The sequence below is a fragment of the Pongo abelii genome, chromosome 3 (assembly GCF_028885655.2).
Source record: "Pongo abelii isolate AG06213 chromosome 3, NHGRI_mPonAbe1-v2.0_pri, whole genome shotgun sequence".
Taxonomy (NCBI): Eukaryota; Metazoa; Chordata; class Mammalia; order Primates; family Hominidae; genus Pongo; species Pongo abelii.
Genome location: NC_071988.2, coordinates 6,910,354 through 6,932,288, shown reverse-complemented (window position 1 = coordinate 6,932,288; position 21,935 = coordinate 6,910,354). Strand labels below are relative to the sequence as shown.

The window sequence follows — 21,935 nt, the reverse complement described above, 5'->3', positions numbered from 1 at the left end:
GTCCCTGCTGGGAGGCCTCGGGGACTCCAAGACCTGCCCACCCCAGGCTGCTGACTCAGCACTGCTAGGTCTGAGTCAGCAAAAAACACTGTGCTGGGCCACACAGTGCCTTTGTGCAGAATTGCAAAAAGATGCCCGCTCCAGGTGGACACAGGTGGCAGGGCTTGGCCAGGACGGCTGAGGCAGCCTCTGTAAAAGGCATTGTTTCCTCCATACAGGCACAGCCCAAGGAAAGAGTACGGCTGGATTTCAGCCCCTTCTGCCCTTGGACCAAGTGCCTTGCTTAGGACACAACCTGAACAACCAGATGCAGTAGCTCTGGGAGAGCAGGGTCAATGCCTCTTTGACTCTTGCTGCCTGACAGTGAGCCCTACTCAGCAGACAAGCTAAGAGCTGGCTCTGCCTCCTCGGCTCCCAGGACAGCAGCAGCACACAGTAGGCCCACAGCAGTCAGTGTGTGTCACTATCAGTGGCAACGGGGAATGGCTACTCTAGGCTCCTGTCTGCAGCCTCCCCTTGTGTGTGTCAGACTGGGGGTGGGGTATTGATCTGGGGTCTGTTCCAGTGTCCAGCAAACACCAGGAATCCAGCCCCGGGGCTGGGTATGGGGAAGCAGCGGCAGCTGGGAGCCCACCTCCCCCCACCCCTGCCCTCAGCCCTACACCTGCTGCCTGATGCTAAATTACTATCAGCCACTCAGACAGAGCCATGGCTCGAGGGCCCCAAGGAGCAATGGGCTGAGATTCTGTAGCAGATGAGGGAGTTGATGTGTGATGGGAGGGAAAGGAGAGGAGAAAAGATGGACTGGGAGGATGGGGGAGGGGGATCAGCTCCAGGCAGCAAAGCTGACCTCCACTCCCGTCGAGGCCTCCCTGGGCAGGCAGTGCATGGAGAGGGGAGGGCTTTGGAGTGTCACGTGCCAGCCTGTATTCGATTTGTTCATTTTTAAAAGGGTCAAATCAAGTAAAAGGTACTGGCCCAAGCAGCAGGGATGCAAATTCTTCTGGACAAACAAATGTGGACATTTAGGGAACGGAAGATGCCCAGCTTAGCCCACCTCCAGAAGGCCCAGACAAAACAACCCTCAAATCCACGGGAAAGGCTGTTCCAGAAAAGACAGACCAATGGAAAGGACCAGAGATGCTGGTTGGGAGAGACCTGAGAGAAGACTCAGCAGCCGCAGGCATTGAGCTCCTGTTACTTTCAGGATTAAAGCTGAGAAGGAAATCTCTGGAGAGGCTCGTTACAACCCCCGCAGACCTCTGCTGACTTGCCCTGTGCACAGGCCCGAAACAGCAGCCTTGCTTCCCTCTGACCCCTGCTGTCTTCCTCCTGAGCTTTTCAGCTGTGAGCTGTCTCCCTCTGAGCACCCGCCCCTACCTCTCCTTCCCACCTGCACCTTAGGTGATTTGTTTTCATTCTGTTTTTTAAAAATGACAAGCATGGAGATAAAGCAGTGGCGGCACTTCCGTAGCTCTAAGCATGTCGCAAGGCCCCCCTTGAGCGCTTCACAGATGCTAACTCACTCACACCTCACCACCGCCCTTGGAGGCAGGCAACCCCATTTTACAGATGAGATCACAGAGGCGGGGAGAGATGGGGTAAGGGGAAGAGCTGGGGTCCAAAGCCAGGCGGGGGTGTGTGCTTGGCTCCTGGGTCACCTGCCTCCAGCGTTACAGGGGAAAGGACGAGGGGTGGTCACACACCTGGGCTGTGAATGCCACCGCCGGGCACTGGCCACGTGATACCTTTCAAGGCTCCATGAGATAAGATGATGTCACAGGGCTGTAATTTCCATTTTCCCAGGAGGAAGCCAAGCCTGAAGGGGCCTGGGCAGAGGGCCCACAGCTGCCGCATGGTGGATGGGGATAGGAACGCAGGACCATATAAGCCTTCCTGGCTCAGCCCAAAGGCCACTTCTCAGTGCCTCACCAGCCTCCAAACTGCCCAGTGCTCTACCAGTCATCCCCGGCAGCCAGATCCCAGCCTCCCAGCTGAGGTCACTCCTGCTTGTGAGCACCTGCAGATGAAATGCACCTGGCCCCTCCGGTGGAGTCAGAAAGCAAACACCTGCTTGCTAACTCCCATCTCCCCCACTCAGAAGCATCGTCGTCAGTGCAGGGCCCTGTCTGTGATGCTAAATGGAATCCACACATCACAGGCAGGTGCTGGCAGGATTGGGGGCCCCAGGCACCCCCAAGCTCTGCAAGTAGATTCAAAAACCGCTACAACTTCAAAGAGGGGCGAGGAGTGGAGTTTGGCCAAGGCCAACAAAATGACAAATGTTAACCTCCTCTGACCCAGGATTTCCTCTTAGCAATTTACCCTCAGATACACAGTCATGCATATAACCGTGGGGATAGGTTGTGAGAAGTGTGTGGTTAGGTGATTTCCTCATTGTGGGAACATCAGAAAGGGTCACACAGCAGGATCACAAAAAAGGCAATGTCTTCCTTCTGGAACCTTCCATTACAGGATTACAGAAAGCCATGTATCTCTACCACCATTTCCTACCCCAACCCTACCTGGGCTTTTGCTCATGATTTCTCCTAGCTTGGAGGCCTCCTCACCCAGGCTGATCCCTGCTCATCTCCAGGGCTCAACTCAGAGGGTACTTCCTCCAGGAAGCCCTCCCTGACTGCTCATTGGTCAGCCGCCCACTCCATGGCCCCTGGGCCTTGTGTTGTCCCTGTTCATGTCACTCGGTCAGAGCAAACTCTGGAAGACAGGAACCTGGAGTAAGACTCCTGTGACCAAACCCCAGCCCTTCACCTGTCCTGACAAGTGCTCGGAGAAGCATCTGCTGAGCAGAACTCCTTTGCAGCTCAAGCAGAAGGCCTCCCAGGAGCACAGGAAAACGAGCCAGACAGCAGGGAGGGACCTTGCGCTAATGTTTCTGCTGCTTGGCCTCAGGCCAAGCCAACCCTCTCCTCTGATTTGCCTAAAAGCCGAGGTGGGGCTCCTTTGTGCAGTGGGGGAGGGGCGCATTTACCTCGCAGGGTTTAGGGCTCCGCCTCCAGGGAAGTCCGCCATTGTTGTTTGCTGACAGTCCGTGTGACAAATTGTTTTCTGCCGCAGAGCCAGGCTGGACCGTCTGGCTGGTCTCCAGAGGCCTCAGGGTCACTCGTAGAGTCATTCCCTGCCTGTGGGGCAGCCTGAGACCAGCTCCTGTGTGCCAAGTTCCTGCCTGAACCTGCTGGGTTGCCAGAGCAGGTCCTGCCCCCGGAGCATCTGATGGGTGGCAAGGAGCCACCATGTGCCCTTCCAAAGGCTGGGGTCTACAGACCAGGCGAGGGGAGTCCGCCATCCTGTACTGTGCCCCAGGGAGCCACAGCACAAAGCTTGAGCCGACCCAAAGTGCTAGACCCAGACGGGAATTCATGGCCCGGGAGAGTAAGTGGCTCTGCCCTGGAAACATGATTTATTAGGGAATCGTTGGGTTAAGCTGCAAAGGTCATCTTGGCTTGCTTTAATGGATTTGCTGGGTTGCCTTTCTGCCCAGGCCCAGCACGTGAGCGCGGCAGAGGGGAGCATGAAGTCACAAGAGGACGGACGTCTGAGCTCCTGGGAGTCCTGGAGACCAGATGTGGTGGCAGCACGCTGCATCTCGCTGGCTCAGCAAGGGCTCAGCTGGCTGTCCTCGACTGCACCGGGTTTCTGTCCTCTCTCTGTCATGTTCCTGATGCTCAAAGCTAATGACGTTGTCCCAAAATACAGAGGGAGGCAGAAGGTGGATCACCAAACCAGTGTTGCAGGTCACTTCCTGCTTGGAAATTATAGGGAAGCCCTGGGGTGGTCGAACCGACAAAGGGATCACCGCAGTGGTTTCCAATCTGGGGATTCTTGAGGGGTGGTAACGGGGCCACAGGGTCTCTAGGGGTGTCCCTGAAAACCTAGGTGGACAGCATCATCTTTACTTCTTCCCCAGCAGCATCCAGCCAGACACTCACACAGCAGTCACTAAATGCATATTGAATAAATAAATAGATCTGTGGGTAAATAAATCCAGGAATACATGGATGAATGTGCTAACCCATCAGAAAACTCCATAAACGAATTTAAAGGGTGGAACTCAATGTGCTGAGGCTGCCTTTCTTACGTCTCAATGGCTCCCCAATTTTCCTCCAAATAAAACCCACTAGTTTCTATAATTGTACAACATAAGTCACATGAGATGTTAACATCAAGGGAAGCCCGGGGAAGAGTCTACGGGAACTCTGTGTAATTTTCACTTCAAAACAAAAAGCTAAACTACGTTAAAATCTATGCACTTTGACACTTCCTGGGGAGCCCTCAGTTCCTTGTCCTTGTCCTTGTTTGTCCTTCCAGGAAGGGACAGCCACTTCCAGGAGGGGACAGAACTGGACAGGTAGCGGCTTTGGCCTTTCCCTTAAGCCCCTCCTCAGCCCCTTCCCAAAGAGCGAGGTGACATCTCTGGTGGGTGAGCCTGGGTCAGGGTCTGGTGTGTGTCGTCCAAGCCCCCTGGACTCTCTTTTTGGGGGGCTGCCCTCAGGATGGAAGTGCTCTTCTCCTGGGTCGCCCACCTGATTCGGGGCACGAGTCTGTTCTCGGTGGAAGGAAGGGGTGCTGGATGGGAACGATGCAGTGACTGCTTGCAGCTGGCTTGACAAGAGCATACTTCGCCCACTTCGCCTCCAGGGGCACATCCACAGTTTAGTTTTATGACTCAGGGCCTTTGCACATGCGTTCCCTCATACAGCAGCACCCTTCCCACCTCACCCACGGGACGCTGCCCAGCCATTCCTTTGTGGCTGACTTCCAGTTCTCCCAAGCCAAGTAGAACTGACCCTTGCCTTCATCCCGTTGCTCAGGGTACATGTGACACTTGCGTGCATGCTGATTTACTCACAGGAGTATCTCTCCCATTGTCCTGTGAGGTCCCCGGCACCGGGATCAACACTGACTCATCTCTTCTCCTTCATATCACGTTGCCTGGCATCCAGTGGATATCAACAGACGTTTTTGGAGTGAATGGACTGATTAGAAAGTTCTGGTTAGTTTTAATGTTTTTAAATGTAAAATATATAATGACTTAAGTTAGGCGTTTCACTTACTAGACAAAAAATCTTTTAAAACGTGGGAAGGACCCCGGGGGCAGAAAAATAACAAAACAATTCTCTATGGCTGATCTTGTTGGGAGCTATGAGATCCATCCTGGGCTCTCGACCTCAGCATTGGCGACCCTCGGGCTGTAATTCTTTGCTGTAGGAGGCTGGCCTGGGTATTGTAGGACGTTTCATAGCATCACTGGCCTCTACCCACCAGATGCCAGTAGCAGTGTCCCAGCTGTGACAACCAAAAGTATCTCCAGACATGGCCAGATTTTCCCTGGGGGGCTAAAACTGCGCCCAGTTGAGAACCTCTGGACCAATCATTCAATAGGTTTTGGTACAGTAAATATTTCCTATGCTACCTTGACATTGCCAAAGCCAAACTCCTCAGAATTTGCCAGGCACAGGCCAGCATTTCTCTCAAGCTCTGACAATGAACACAAAATCCCAAAGCCGAAGGCAAAACCGCTTGCCACTAAATGAGGGCTCTGATTGCTACCAATTTCTTAAAGCACACTCTGAAGGTTCTGCTTCAAATATTTATGGAGTCTATGAAATGGCTCAGGAGAATGAGTGGCCCTATTACATCTCTAACTCCAGCGGTGATTTATGGACCTGGGAATTGCTGCAAATGCTTTGTCTAAGCTCTTGGTGAAAAGCCAGGATCCTTGCTGGGCTCAAGAGCTCGGAGGGTACTGGGACATTATCGACTTGGAGAGCAGGACAGGGCATTCCGCCTTTTTCTTGCAGACGTTGTGCGGGGAGACCTGGTTCCGCAGTGACCGCTGCCAGGCACGTTCCAGGATCAAGCGTGGACACGAAGGACAGAGGGAGCTGCAGGCAAGAGGACAATGAAATGGTCTCTGCGTCCACATGTTTGTAAAAGCCCCTCCATTCACACGTTTAATCAAAGGAGGAGATGACAGTGATAGCTAACAGTTATGGGGCACTTTCTGTGCCTGGCACCAAATACTCTTCACACCTTGGCTCACTTCCTTTGGTGACAGTTCAATGAGACACACGCTGTCATCACTGCGTTCTGGGTCAGAAAATGAGATTGGGGCAGTGTGAGGCTCCCTCTCCACATCATGGGGCAGGTGCTTGACAATAGTCATGAGCGGGCGTTCCTGTAGAGTGGATGTCCTCTATAAATTTTCTCCTTCCCAGTGATAAGAGAAAGTGACCTTCCCTTGAAAGGGGAAGCAATGTCTTGCTGGTTGCAGACCTCATGCCCAGCACATCTCAGGGCTTTCCCCAAATGTGCCATCTTACTTGCCTTCACTTAGTTCCCCCAACAAGCTATCATCAGGCCCACTTTATAGATGAAAACCCACTTAACAGTTTAAGAGATTCTAAATGCCTTCACTAAATGTATTAGCTCTGAAGTGGCTGGCTTCGAGTTCAAAGCCAAGCCCGTCTGATTTCAAATCTCCACTCTTTCTACGTCTCCTTTCCAATCACTGTTGTACCTGTGATCCCTTCACGACCAGCATCTCACACCTCTCAGGCACCTTCCCTGCAAATGACAGGCAGGTCCGCCTCACCAGGTAACATGTGAGTCCTGCTAATGCCTCTTCTCCCTCCTCTAAAGGGTGTAGTAGGTGTGTCGGTGCCTTGCCAGACAGATGAGCAGAATGGAGCCAACGTCTCCACCAGTCCCAGGAGGCAAGAGCAGCCGAAGGTTTGCAATGAGCAGGGCCTTTTGCCTCGCCGGTGGAAGACGGCTGAAAAAGAGGCTGGACAGCAGAGGCAGGGAATCGGCAATCACTATGTGCCAAGCCTGACCTTGTCCCTGCCCTCAAAGCACTTCCAATCCAGTGGGAGAGACAGACACATAAACTCAATATTATGCTGCAGTATTCAAGCCTGAAGAGAGACCCACACAGGTGCTGATGAAGCCTCCAGGACGGAAGTGCTGACTGCACACTGAGGAGCTGGAAAGGCCTCATGGAGGCAGTGTCTGAGCTCAGCTTTTGGAGAGGAGCAGGATTCTGTTATGTGTTTAAAATGCAAGGTCATTCTGAGCTGACTAATGTGTGCATAGGAGTCTGGACTCCATCTTATAATAATAATAATGATAGTCGGCCTGGCTCATGCCTGTAATCCCAGCACTTTGGGAGGCTGAGGTGGGTAGCTCACCTGAGGTCAGCAGTTCGAGACCAGCCTGGCCAACATGGTAAAACCCTGTCTCTACTAAAGCCGCTACCTGTCCAGTTCTGTCCCCTCCTGGAAGTGGCTGTCTCTTCATGGAAGGACAAACAAGGACAAGGAACTGAGGGCTCCCCAGGAAGTGTCAAAGTGCATAGATTTATTTTAACGTAGTTTAGCTTTTTGTTTTGAAATGAATGTCTCTACTAAAAATACAAAAATTAGCTGGGTGTGGTGGTGCACACCTGTAATCTCAGCTACTCAAAAGGCTGAGGCAGGAGAATCGCTCAAACCTGGGAGGCAGAGGTTGCAGTGAGCCGAGATCGTGCCTCTGCACTCCCGCCTGGGCAACAGAGGGAGACTCCATCTCAAAAACAACAACAATAATAATAATGATAATGATAGTTTAAGCCATATGAAATTACTGTTTCTGAGGGAAAGAGTAGTATAATATTGGCAATTTCCTAGGGTTCAATCTACAACAGTGAACATTTACTGAGCTCTTGCGATGTGTCGTTCCAAGCACTTTCCACGTATTGATTCATTGCATCTTTACAAAATCTAAGGAGATAAGTGCTATTATTGTTATCCCATCATACAGATGAAGCAACAGAAGCCCAGAGAGGTGAAGTGTTGTGCCCAAGGCCACACAGCTAATAGGAGCCTGCTGCAAGATTTGAACCCAGGCCATACGGCTCTCAAGCCTGCCTGATTCCCCACCACAGTGACAGCTGAACCCAGGGATGTATTGTTGGATCTTCAGTGGCTGAGTGATAGGATGAGGCTGATGATATAGAGGGCGAAACATTTCCTCATTCACTAAAGATTTGTCAGCCTTTTCAGGACATGTTTGTGTACTCTAAAGCTCTCTTCTCCTTTTTTTGCTAAGCTCAACTGTACAGTAATAGAATTGTGTGACATGTGACAAATTTAGTTACTGCCCTTCAAAACTCCATGACCTCATTTTCCTTGTAGGTCACTAATCCCCTGGTGTCATTATTTAACAAGTTTGTTTTCAGCATGGGAAGCTCTTCCCCAAAACCAGCCCAGATACGTGGCTTGCGGTCTGTTTTTGCCCAGGGCAAGGAGCTCTGTTCCCAAATGCTCATGATGACTGGACAGAACCAAGACTGCAGCGAAAATGCAGTGCTGGGAACCAGGAGCAGGTGCCGTGCGCCTTCCAGAGAAACAGCCTGATGGCTCCTGTCTCTGGCTAACTACTCACCCAACAAATGCTTCTGAAGGCCTCCCATGGGCCAGGTACCGTGCAAAGCATGGGAAAAACGTTTAAATTGACATTCTGCCATCTTGCTACAAAGAAACAGAAGTCCCCTATGGACTTGAAATGATTTCCAGCAGAGGAAGGGTTTCCAGTCCAGTGGCATTCTGTGTTTTTAGTGATAACTTTGAAGAAAGCTGAAGAACACCTGACAAACTTGGAACCATAAGGGTATTAAGATGCATTTTGGGTTTATCCATTCATGCAACATGTTACTCCAACTATTTCCTCAAAAGCTTTGCTACAGCTTTCTGGCCAGTGTCACTGACAGCAGACATTAGAGGGTTTGTTCTCACGCTGAGCTCCAGATTGGAACTTTGAGGGAGGGAAGAGGGACTGCTCCTCTCCCCCCATCCCTGCCCCATCCAGGCCACGCGCCATCTGGCCACATAACGATCAGAGGGCCAGCTCCGGAGCCAGGCGCCCCGGGCTGGGAGACCAGCTCTGCCACTTAGGAGCTGGGTGACCTTTGCTCCCTCTGTGCCTCATCTTTTCTCACAGGTAAAGTGGAGCTGATGCTGATATCTATTTGGTGGGCCCTTTGTGGGACTGGATGAGCCAATGCCGGTACAGTAAGATTTGGGTGTGTTTTCTGTTTCACTGCTGTTGCTATCACTGTCGTCATTATCCTCTTCTAGTCTCCTCTCTACCTCCTCATACTTTATGCTCCAGCGATGTTGCTTGCCATTCCTCCAAATGCCTTATGGGCACTCACCCTCCCGTCTTTTTGCAAGTGCTCCCTTTGCCTAAAATATTTTCTTCTTTTTTTTTCTTTTCTTTTTTTTTTTTTTTTTTTTTGAGATGGAGTCTCGCTCTGTTGTCCTGGCTGGAGTGCAGAGACACGATCTTGGCTCACTACAACCTCCGCCTCCCAGGTTCAAGCAATTCTCCTGCCTCAGCCTCCCGAGTAGCTGAGACTACAGGCATGTACCACCATACCCAGCTAATTTTTATATTTTTAGTAGAGACGGGGTTTCACCATGTTGGCCAGCTAGTCTCAAACTCCTGACCTCAAGTGATCCGCCCTCAGCCCCTCAAAGTGCTGGGATTACAGGCGTGAGCCACTGTGCCCGGCCTGCCTAGAATATCTTCTACCTGCTGCCGATAAGGCAGATCAAAATAAAAAATCAGAGGTAATTATCCTAGGAATGATCAAAGCTTTGTTTTTATTACTAGATAAGAAATCATTTAAAATGAAGTTTACCCACCAGAAAAAAAAAGTTTAAGGTCAATAACAATAGCTGTCATTTTTTTTAATACCGCCTCTATTTTTGATTCCAGGCACTATAATAAATGCTTCATATGCATGATTTCATTGAATTGTCCCAACAAGCCTGAGAGGTAAATATTGTTGTCTCTTTTATCTTTTAGATAAAATAAATTAATGTAATAATTGAGACGGGAAAGAGGCCATGGGGATAAAAGAAGGGAGAAAAATTACAATCAGCTGAAATAAAATCAGTAAGAGCAGTTTTCCTTCTGAGCAATGGCTGCTTTCTCTTTTTTACTGTGAGCACCTCTGATGTGCCAGGCACACACTCAGCTCTGCCTGCCTGATTTCTCCTCCTAACAGTAGGAGGCAGGCAGCCGCATTTCACAGCTGATAGTTACGTGCAGGCAGATGAAGTACTTGCCTAACATCACACGGAACTAAAAAGGGGTAGGGCTGGGACTTGAACTCAGATCTGCCAGACCCCAAAGCTCATAAGTAAAGTAAGTTTTCTCTGGGAAGACAGAGGGGAGTGCTGCTCTGGCAATGACTGATTAGGGTCTTTGGGACCAAACCTGCAGTATGTGCAACTAGAAAAGCTAGGGGGAAACGTAACAGAACATTTGTCTGAAGCCATCTGAGAGCTACCAAGGCCGTGAGGACTTGTGAGACCAAAATTGAAAACAGAAGAGAAGCCAAGAAAAGCGAGCAGGGCACTTGAGGACCTATTTCCCCTCGAGATGAAGGCAGGGTCTGTGCAGGAAGGAGCCAGCTGAAAGGGTGAAAAGCTAAGGAGAGCTCTGAGCAGCCTCTTGGGGCCGACAGGGAAAGGGCTCTCAAACACTCGACAGGCTTTTATGCCCTAGGAGTGAGCCGTGAACCAGAAACGCAGCAGACCTCCTGAGCACTGGAACTCCTCGTCGACTCAGCCCTAATGTGAGGAAGATGACCTGCCCTGAGCAGAACAAAGGAAGTCCTCTGTGGATGGAGATACTGTCAGGCCTCAAATTGTGTCATCAAGGTTTCATACATGATGTCCAGCATCCACTAAAAGTCACCAGACCAGCTGGGTGCGGTGGCTAACGCCTGTAATCCCAGCACTTTGGGAGGTCAAGGTGGGTGGATCACGAGGTCAGGAGTTTGCCAACAGAGTGAAACCCCATCTCTACTAAAAATACAAAAATTAGCCGGGCGTGGTGGTGGGTGCCTGTAATCCCAGATACTCCCGAGGCTGAGGCAGGAGAATCGCTTGAAACAAGGAGGCAGAGGTTGCAGTGAGCCGAGATTGCACCACTGCACTCCAGCCTGGGAAACAGGGCAAGACTCCGTCTCAAAAAAAAAAAAAAAAAAAAAAAAAAAATGTCACCAGACCTAGGACACATGATTTGACCAGAAACAAACATTAAAATTAGATCATAGAAGGAGACTGAGGGTGAAAGCAGGGGGCTGTTCGGGAGTCGGTTGTGTTCTATTTCTTGACCTGGTGGCGGCTTTCTGGGTGTATATCGCTTGGATAATTTGCTAAGCTGTAAATGTGTTGTACTTTCAATAACAAAGTTCATTTAGGAAATGAGGTGACAGGTGCCTTCTCACCTTCGGAGAATCCAGTTGGGCTGTCTGTGCTGGCCACTCCGGCTCGGGAACAGGCCAGGACTCTGAAGACAATGAGCTTTGGAGGACACTGTCCATTTCAGGATTCAAGAGGTATGTCTGAGCTGGAAGGGAAAATTCTCAGTCAAGCCTCCACCCAGGAAGCTAGGTGAAAAGTCTACAAGTCTCTGAGCCCTGTCATAACCTTCTTCACTCTCTAGCCATTCCCAGATCATTCCCAGTTTCCATGCCCCGGGGCAGAGGTCCTCTCAGATGCCTTTGAGCTCTCCAAGGACCTCACCCATATGCCTCTGATGGTGCTGTCATGATCTTGGGGCACCCCAGAAAACTGCCTGCCTGCCTGCCTCACCTTCCCCTACCTGGCTGCAAGCTCATTCCACGCAGGGACCACCGCCTTTGCAAGCTGGCTTAGCTTTGTAAGTGCAGCAACACCTATGTGGGATCTGGCATGTGGCGGCCCTCCAGAAATGTCCAACAAAAAAATAACCCAATCGGTCTAGCGCGTTTCCTTCTTTGAAACGGGATGAAGCTGAGCAAGAGAGGGAAGGAGACTTGCCTGGGGCCACAGAGAGAAAATTAGTGGCAGAAGCAGACCAGCTAGGATCTGCACCTCTCCAACTGTGAGAACAGGCACCAAGTCAGGCTGTAGGGACAGCCTGGTAGAGAAGGACAGGCCCATCCTGAGGCGTCAAAGACTGAGAACACGTTTCTCTGCTCGTGTACTGACATCCTGCTATGTGCCAGGGGCCAGACACTCCACAGGAAGGTCATATTATCCTCCTCTTAAAAGAGTGTATGGCTCAGAGAGGTTAATGAACTCATCTAAGACCACACAGCTGGCAAGAATAGAATCTAGTAATAAGAACCACTAGATGAACAGATCTCAATAGCAGCTCAGTCTTAAAGGTAACACCATCCAGACGTTCTACACGTTTTTATCGAGCACCTGATCCGAACACAACACTAAACAAATCCTTAGGAGCCCCGTCTCACCCCCACACTGAGGGTAGTAAGCTGCGCTTCAACAAGGCCCAATCAAATACCACCTGTTCCCCCAAATTTATTATTGAAATAAAAAAGAGTAAAACAAGGCCCAGGAAAATTCTGTCTGGTCAGGTAGCGGCTTCATTTTCTTTTTAATAGTAAAAATAGGCCGGGTGCAGTGGCTCACGCCTGTAATCCCAGCACTTTGAGAGGCTGAGGCAGGCAGATCACATGAGGTCAGGAGTTCAAGACCAGACTGCCCAACATGGAGAAACCCTGTCTCTACAAAAATACAAAAATTAGCCAGGCATGATAGTGGGTGCCTGTAATCTCAGCTACTCGGGAGGCTGAGGCAGGAGAATTGCTTGAACTGAGGAGATGGAGGTTGCAGTGAGCTGAGATCACACCAATGCACTCCAGCGTGGGCGACAGAGCGACACTCCATCTCAAAAATAAATAAATAAATAAATAAATAAATAATAAAAACAGCAGAATTAAAGAAAAAGCACTCATGTTACCAACTCTCTGAGTAACCACGGCTAGTATTTTAGTTGCTGTCCTAGCCTAAGTTGCAGATCAGACCCAGACGTGCACATCGAATTATGCTGTTATAATTATATGAAACATTCCATATCCTAAGAGTTGTGTGTGTGTGTGTGTGTGTGTGTGTGTGTGTGTGTGTTTTGATGGAGTCTCGCTCTTTCGCTAGGCTGGAGTACAGTGGTGCGATCTCGGTTCATTGCAACCTCTCCCTCCCGGGTTCCAGCCATTCTCCTGCCTCAGCCTCCCGAGTAGCTGGAACTACAGGCACGTGCCACCACGCCCAGCTAATTTTTGTATTTTTAGTAGAGATGGGGTTTCACCATGTTGGCCAGGATGGTCTCCATGTCTTGACCTCGTGATCCACCTGCCTCGGCCCCCCAAAGTGCTGGGATTACAGGCGTGAGCCACTGTGCCTGGCCCATATCCTAACAGTTTTAAACTTAGTAGAACATGGTAATTCCCATGCTGTTGCGTGGTGTTTCTCAGAACCATTTTAATGACTATGTTGTATTTCACTGATTATATGGGTTCATTAACAATACTGAGGGTTCCTCCCAGTTTTTCGCTATTATAGATGCACTGGCAGGAACATGCCTGTCCACAGAGTCTTTCCACATACAGAATTATCTACTTAGGATGAGTTTCCAGGAGTGAAACTCTAGCACTGAGGAATTTGAACGTTTGTATTTTTCCAGTGTGTTCTCTCATTGTGAAATAGGAAGGCAATGCCACATAGGAAAGTGAGAGGGAGAAGTGGGTCCCGTTCCTTTTAGTAACATGAACGCGACAGTGGGCATCTCCCCGCTGGCCCACCTGTCACAGCGTCCTGCTGGCCTGGACTTTTTCTGAGCACACAGACTTTTCCTGATCAAAAATCACACTGACCTCTTAAAGCTGCCGTCATCTCAGACTTGACGTCCAGGTGGTGGCTTGTCTGCAAGAAAAGACATTTTGGCAGTTATTCTGCATGGCACTGGAGGGACAGCCTTGCACAGAGGACTACAATTGGACCAAGCAGGGCCATCACCCCTCCCCCAAAAAAACTGCATTCTGTGTAGGACCAGCCCTGCCTGTATGCGTGAAGACCTCCTTCCTCTTCTCTCCAGGACGCTCAAAGGAGAACAGGAATTGGTTTTGCTCTTAGGAAACATGGGCACAAAAAAAGATTCCATTTCCTTTTCTCAAATTAAATCTCCAAATGGAGACAGTAATAAAAGTGCTTTAGAAACTGCTATTAAAAAACATTTTAATGAGGACATCCAGTGCTCTGATGTCTCCCCTGGGGCCCCTGATTCAATCACCCAGGAATTCAGGTCGGGCTTGAATCTGAGTGCACCACTTGCACCACCGCACAGATCAGTGTCCTCCTGGTTCTGCATTGCACGGGGCAGGTGAGAAGTGAGATGGCAATGATCACTCAATTGGTTGGCCCATGGCCCTCAAGTGGTTGAGCAAGAGCAACTGCTGGATCTTCAAGGCAGGTTAGAGTTGTTTCCAGACCGGCAGCCTGGATCCCACTTCCTCTTGGGTGTTTCTGATGGGGCAGGGGCCTGGGTGCAGTGCTGCTGTGATAACTGTCTTTCCTGTCTCCACTTCCAACACCCTGCTTACGCTCTTCCTCCAGGTATAAGAGGCCATCTCCATGTCTGGAAGGGCTCTGCCTTCTCTCTCTGTCTCTGGTGAACTTCTACGTAGACGTCAAGGCCCAATTCAAATGTTGCCTCCTCTGCGAAGTCTTCCCTGACTCCACCTGGCAGAGTTCAGCCACTTGCCTCTCACACAGCACCTCCTATGCTGCAGTGACACCTGGGCTCTATGAGGGTCCCTTCTAACCTGGATTGACTGGTGGAGGGCCTAATACTCTGGGGCATGGGTTATGGCTCAGCCGTCTTCTGGTAGTAACCGGATCACACCAGCACTCCTGGGAGGCTTCGGTACCAGGCACAATGCCTGCTTCTGAACGGTGCTCTTAGAGCACTTTGCTGTCACCCTTTCAACACCGTTGTGTCTTCAAGCACCCTGGACTCTCCCGCCGCCGTGCCCGTGCCCATGCAGGTCTCGCAGCCTTGAGACCTTCACTCCATCCTTCCAGCTGTTAAATCCTGCTTTCTGTCCTTCAAGGCCTGATCTGAGTGCTTCCTACTCCAGAAAGCATATCCTCCAATCCGTCTCTCTCTCCTCTCTGCTTATTTCCAGTGCTTTGAATGAATGCCCTTTGTTGCCCCTGAGTTTAGAGTCAGGTGTCTCCTCATTAGATAAAGGCTCCTTCAATGTGAAACTGAGGTTTTGTTCACCTTCGTAGAGGATACACCAGCAGAGTAGCCTCAAGCACACTCAACTGACTTCTGGGTGGCCCTGCATTTGGTATGTGGTTGGGGTGCAAGGACCCTTATCTGCTTCCAGCTCCTCAACTACTGCATTGGCCTGGAGTGGCTGCAGAGCCGCCAGGCTTTCTCAAGTTGAGTCCTGCCTCTGCCACTCACTGATTCCATGATCCTGGCCAAGTCAGTTGAATTCTCTGAGCCTCACCCTCTCCATCTGTGGAATGGAAATACAGTACCAATATGTCCTTTGTAGGGGTCCACCAGAACGAGATGAAAAGGAATGTCCACTAAATGCCAATGACACAGAGTAGGGGACAGATGAAGACTTGTGCTACACTCTCCCGAGCCCTGCCTCTCTCCCCATGCAAACTTTTAGGAGAATATTCCAAGTTTTGTAAAAGACAGGGGTTAAAGAGAAAATAATTGCCTGGATCCTTGGAGGCCCAGGCTTGGGGATTGCTGATTTAATGAACTGGGGGAGTTCAAGGCTTTGAGGGACAATTCTTTAATCGTCTGAGTATGACTGCTCCTTTTTTAGACCAGATTCCATTTCCAAAGTCCCACAACTAGATCTCGTTGACAAATACCCAGAGGAAAGTAGGAGGTGGCAGGAGGAGGAAACAGCAGGGCGAGAGGAGGTAAGATGAGCATCTTCCTTACTAGGTCACCTACCTCTTTGCCCCGATTGGATGACTCTCCCCTTCTAGTGTGCCCAAGGCCCTTGGCTGCTCCCAGGGGAGCAAAACTGACGTTTTGCTTGAAGGTGCCCCAAAAGCTGTTGGGTGCCTGTGTGTGACAGGTGCTGTGCCAGGCATTTGACATGGGGTCTTTAATCTAATTCAAACCTCACAGAGCCCCATAGGATGCAGCAGCCCCCACCTGGCCTAAGACAACAGGTGGCTTAGGTCAGTGAAGGGCAAGTGCCAAGTTCATGAGACGGGTTGTTATTTAGAATCACGGTGTCATCATCTGTAGGTGAATCTTCATGCCCAGGGAGAGGACAGGAAACCACCCAGCTAGGAGCGCAGGAAGCTCAGGAGTTCTCTGTTCTCTGACGGGACCTTCCATTTGTGGAGTGGACCCCAGGCCAGACCCTAGGGGTGGGCAGGAGAGCCAGCTGCCATCTTAGCCAGTGCTGTGTCCCAGGTGAGCCCCGGCAACCCTCTTCTCCTCTCCTTTGGCACCCGGGCCTCTGCCTCCAAGGTCTCAGGGACGGGGAAAGGGGACGATGTAACCGAATACAAACAGCAAAGGTGTCTCATTTCACGCTTGTGAATATCAACAGCCTAGGTCCAGGCAAAACACAGGAAAAAATAAAAAGGCCTGCTGGGGCTAGAGGTCAGGGGGGCATAGGAGAGGAAGCAAAACAGGCCCAAGAAAGTGCCCTGAGCCCTGCTCACTCAAGGCGTCCAGGGGACAAGGTGGAATTAAGAACTCCAGAGAGGTTTTAGGAATCCAAGAGCAGCAGGAGCCTGCCTTCCCTGAGGGCCCATCTCCAGCTAACATCAGGGAGGCGGCAAGACCCGTGTTCCCAGCAGAAAGAAAAGTGACCTCTGCCATGGCCAGGCTGACCTCGTGGGATTCCCCCGATCCCCAAAACAGGCACCTGAGCTGGAGAGAATCAGCAGAGTAGGAGGAGGGAAGCCAGGGCGGATACAAGGGTGACCCATGGATGCTAGTGACCCGGACGGCAAAACAGCAGATGCCAGCACAGACAGCAGTGCTGGGACCTGTGGCCCCCAGCCCATCACCACATGCCTGCAGAAAGGGCACTGGGGCCAAATCGACTCTGAGGCTCAATTTCCACCACTCACCCAAACCAGGACAAGGAAAGAAAATGGAAATACAAAGACTCAGTCACATGCAGGGAGGGGAGGTGGTCACCGACTGCTGCTTGCGTGGGCACCAGGCCACGCCACCTCCTCCTGAAAGGGTAGAGCTTAGTGGCCTCAGCCCGAGGCCCAGCTCCCACCCCCTCAACAGCCCCGGGACGTGCTGAGGCTCAGGGTCCCCTGTGGAGCCTAGCAGCAGGATGCTGGGAGGGTGGAGTAAGCAGATCCATGGAAAGCGTGCGAGGGGGAGGGCAGCGTGAGTCTTGGCCACCATGACTTGGCTGGATAAATGAAGGCAGCCTGTCCAGTTGGGACCCTAGCCCAGCCCATGCCCCCTACCCGAAGGCAGGGGCCAGAGAATGGGAGCGTCTCGGGACACTGCGGGCAACAGAAGCCCAGGACCCTCCAGGGGTATTCCTGGAAGGTACATCAGCCCTCCACTGCCTGGCTGAAGTTCCCAGGACCTGTCCCTTGCTGCTCTGGCACTTCTCACCTCCAGCCCATCAGAGTCTCCCCAGCCATCCTGGCAGTCCTCCTGGGCTCCTAGCCAGAGCCCAAAGGCCTCCATCGAGAATTCCATCTGTGTCCTCTGAATCGAGAGTTACTGTCCATCAAGCAAGCAGCACTGGACCCGCTTCCTGCCCGGCTACCAGTAGGAGGAACGGCCAACGCCACTCCCACCCTGCTCTCCGCTAAGAACCAAGATGCAGACACCCTGCCGGGGCACAGGTGCCTGTGGCCTCCCAGAAGCCCAGCCTCCCCCCACTCCTCCCCTGGGGACCACACTGCAGCCAGCCTGGAGCTCTCTGAATTTCTGAAACACATCACAATTTTTTTTTCACTTTCAAAAGGTCTGGCAGGGACACCCTGGTCCACGGAAACATGTCCGGGCCCAGAAGCACATCCTTATAGGAGATGAATGAATCCGTCCGATGACATTATTATAATAACTCTCCCTGCTGTCATTCTGGGCTCTCAAGTGACAGATGAAGAAATGAATGAAAAAATTTGATTTTCCAGATAACTCAACTATAGGGAGAGAATACGCTGACAATTTTTCATGCATTCATCAAATACTTCAACCTGTGTATAGTTCTATTTCTCATAGGAAATTTAAAAATTAATATTCCAGTGTATACATCATTCTCTGTGAGTTTGGTCATTGTAAGTCAGCCTATCCAACCCCAGTGAACATTTCAATTCTAGTTCTAGGGCCTGTGAGAGTGAGGAGCAGCCCTTGGAAGGTGGGCCACTGCTATGATGTCCCCTCAGCAGCCAGCCAGCCGGCCTTCCAGGGTGACACCTGCTGCATTTGCTATTTGATACTTTCACAACCTGGAACTCTGCCTTCGATTTTTTTTTTTTTTTTTGATGGAGTCTTGCTCTGTTGCCAGGCTGGAGTGCAGTGGTACGATCTCGGCTCACTGCAACCTCCACTTCCCGGGTTCAAGAGATTCTCCTGCCTTAGCCTCCTGAGTAGCTGGGACTACAGGCACGTGCCACCACGCCCAGCTAATTTTTATATTTTTAGTAGAGATGGGGTTTCACCATGTTGGCCAGGATGGTCTCGATCTCTTGACCTTGTGATCTGCCCGCCCCAGCCTCCCAAAGTGCTGGGATTACAGGTATGAGCCACCGCGCCCGGCCTGCTTTCAATTTTATCTCACTTAACCCCCACGTATCGGGCCTCTAGTAGATCCCAAGGACTATGCAGGCACTTTGACAAAATTCTGCTCTCTTTTCTCACCCTTATCCTAGTTCTGAAGGAGTCTTGTACCCCTTGGGCAAAGAGAAGAGCAACAGACTGGGAGTCTGGGGCTCTGGATTCAAGTTCTGCCTATGAATCGAGTCAACAAATGGCCCTGAACATGCCTCTTGGCCTCCAGGCCTCCATCTCTGCTGTGCAATGATTTGGACCAGAGGGGACCTCTCAAGGCTGTGAGGGAAAGGAAGGGTCAGAGGAGGTTGGCCTTGCAGAGACCAGGCTGGGCAGAGCTGCAGAGAGAGACTCAGACCTGGTGCCAAGGGGCTGAGAGCAAGCCCCACAGGCAGAGCCTGGAGGGACCGTGGAAAACAGCCCCGGCTGTGTTTACCGTGGGAGCTGGTCTCGCCCGCGCACGTAAGGAGCGGAGCTAGTCTGGCGGGGGCGTTGCTGGCTTGTCCCCAGGAACGGGGCTGCATGTATGTGTGTGGGCAGGCATGGCTGGGCACCTGTGGGTGCTGACTGTAGTCAGGAGAGCTGGCACTTGTCACCGCGTGCACTGCCTGTGTGACCCAGAGCACATCTCCTAACCTCTCTGGCCTCAGTTTCCTCTTTTGTTGACCCTGGGAAAGGAGATTCTCATTCATTTGGTTCATTATTTCATTCATTCAACAAACATTCTTCCAGGTTTGTGGCAGATTCTCAGAGCCAGGCACTGGGAAGACAAAGATGGCTATGGAGCGGCTCTGGGCCCATCAGAGAGGGGCCCACAAACTCCTGCAACAGCCAGGAGAGCTCCCTGCTCATGCCCCGTCACGCAGGGCCACGTGCAATGGAGCACAGGGGAGGCTGTGGCTAACTCTCTGGTCTGCGGGGCTCACAGCAGGCTGCCTGGGCAAGGTCACACCTGTACCTTGAAGGATGGACAGGAGGTCATGGGGTGACCGAAGCAACCTGCCAGAGGAAGTGGCCAGTGCACAGGTCCTGGCACAAAAGACCCATCTTGTGACACACACGCAATGAAGCTTGTATGTCCCTGAATTACAATCACTGTTTATGTGCCCTGCACCATTTCCTGAGCACTGTGAAGGGTAAAGATTGCCAGATGCATCTTCCCATGCCCAACCAGGGCATGGGCATTGGCATACAGGAAAAGCCAGGGGGTGTCTTCTTGGGTAGTGTCTGTGGATGGAGGGAGGGAGGAAAGGAGGGGCTGTTCCAGTCAGGCAGGGGCATGCAAGGGACACGCCCACACTCCCATAGGAAGCAAAGACAGGGCCACCTCTGGGACTCTACCTCTGGGACTCCCGGAGCCAGGAAGGCGGCCTCGTACTCAGCCAGTGCCATGTCGTTGAGCATGTTCTGCGCCAGCTCGGAGAGCAGGAGGTTCCCCAGCCCATGTCTGTGCAGCTCCTGCAGCAGATGGGTGATCAGGCGGTTCCTCTCCCGGCACTTCTGGACCAGGGAAGCTATCTTGGCCTGAAAGGGAGGGAGGCCATGGATGCAGAGCTCCCACCGGGGCTGCATGGCTGAGCTGGGGGGCTGGGGGCCGGAGGGTCAGCTGAGGCCCCTACTCACCATCCCCAGCTCTGCCTCAGCTCAGCGGAGCAGCCTCCACCCTGCGACGCCTTCCTGCCCGCAGAAGCCAGGCTGCTTTCGGAGCAGACGGCCACACACCCCCAGGGGCTCCACACTGCCCTTTCCATGGGGTCTAGGCTCAAGGCAGCAGGGGTTAAGAGCGTGGATTTGGGCCCCACCACGGACCAGCTCTGTGAGCAAGCTCCCCTCTGCACCTCGACTTGCCTATCTGTACAATGAGGATTGTCATGGACACCAGGATAAAAGGAGACGGCGCAGGCAGACACCTACCGAGTGTCGTGTTTCTATCCTTATCTCACATTTCGATAGCACTTTATAAGGGATTACGGCCTCCATTTAAAGAAATGCTCCACAGCAAATGATGGCAATGAGAGCCGGGAGGAGAGAAGCCTCGCACTGCAGGAGCCTCACGGTCCGCTCTGCACCTTCCCAGCTACCACGTCTGCAGGGGCACGGCAGGAATTATGACGATTTTTATTTTACAAGCGCCAAGCTCAGATAGACATGGAAATGTGGGGTGGGAAATAACTTTCGGAACTGTGTGGCTCATGTTTCTGACTTGACGGCTGACGACACTGAGGCCCCAGAGGGAGGATGACGCTGCAGGTCAGCGGGAGTCCAGGGCATAACCAGGTTCTGCTGATGCCCAGCCCAGGGCACCTCCCTCTCCACTCTGCCCTGGGGCCAGAGAGAAAGAGCAGAGCCCCCAGCTTCTCCCCAGATCCAGGCCCATGTTCAAGATGAAATGTGTTACCTTGACCAAATACTGTGTCCTGCTAGCAAAGCATATATTAAACCCCATGGGTGAGTAATGACATTTCCAGGAATTGATCTTAAACATAAATGTCTAGATACGTGGAGAAAACCTTTCTGAGAAAACCTGTACATCGGCCAGGTACGGTGGCTCATGCCTGTAATCCCAGCACTTTCGGAGGCCAAGCAGGGGTGGATCACCTGAGGTCAGGAGTTCGAGACCACCCTGGCCAACATAGTGAAACCCTGTCTCTACTAAAAATACAAAAATTAGCGGAGTGTGGTGGCACACGCCTGTAATCCCAGCTACTTGGGAGGCTGAGACAGGAGAATCACTGGAACCCGGGAGGCAGAGGTTACAGTTAGCCAACATCGCACCATTGCACTCCAGCCTGGGCGACAGAGTGACACTCCATCTCAAAAAACAAAAAAAAAGTACATCACAGTGTTTGTATACAATTAATGATACAAAAGAGACAGCGATAGAAAGGAAGGGGCTTGAGCACAGAGCACAGGGGTGGTGATTTTATGGACCAAGGCCTCTCGCACTTCACCCCAGCATGAATAGTGCAGCCTCAAAGGCTGGGACCCACCTCCTAGGTCGCCCCATCAAGTGGGAATAGCAGGAGGCAAACGTACAGGCATCGTAGGCTCTCAAACACATGGGAAACGTACTGGAGGAAAAGACATGGAAATGCCATGTGCAAGCAGGGGCTGCTGCTTTCTGTCTCCTTCATTCTTCTTTGCAGTTTTTTTGTTTTGTTTTATTTTGTTTTGTTTTGAGTCAGGGTCTCACTCTGTTGCCCAAGCTGGAGAGCAGTGACGTGATCTCGGCTCACTGCAGCCTTGACCTCCTGGGTTCAAGCAGTCCTCCCCGC

The 21,935-nt window shown here is 51.6% G+C and overlaps 1 protein-coding gene across 1 annotated transcript in view; it reads right to left on the bottom strand.

The window, feature by feature from the left end:
* Nucleotides 1-21,935, bottom strand: part of C3H4orf50 (chromosome 3 C4orf50 homolog) — a 114,252-nt gene that overhangs the window by 49,626 nt on the left and 42,691 nt on the right. The window contains exons 9-12 of the mRNA XM_054553697.2: nt 20,002-20,184; nt 13,733-13,781; nt 11,303-11,424; nt 2,993-5,906 (exon numbers count right to left, since the gene is read on the bottom strand). Coding sequence (XP_054409672.2) covers nt 5,655-5,906; nt 11,303-11,424; nt 13,733-13,781; nt 20,002-20,184 — 606 coding nt within the window. The 3' untranslated portion in view covers nt 2,993-5,654. The remainder of the gene's footprint in view (nt 1-2,992; nt 5,907-11,302; nt 11,425-13,732; nt 13,782-20,001; nt 20,185-21,935) is intronic.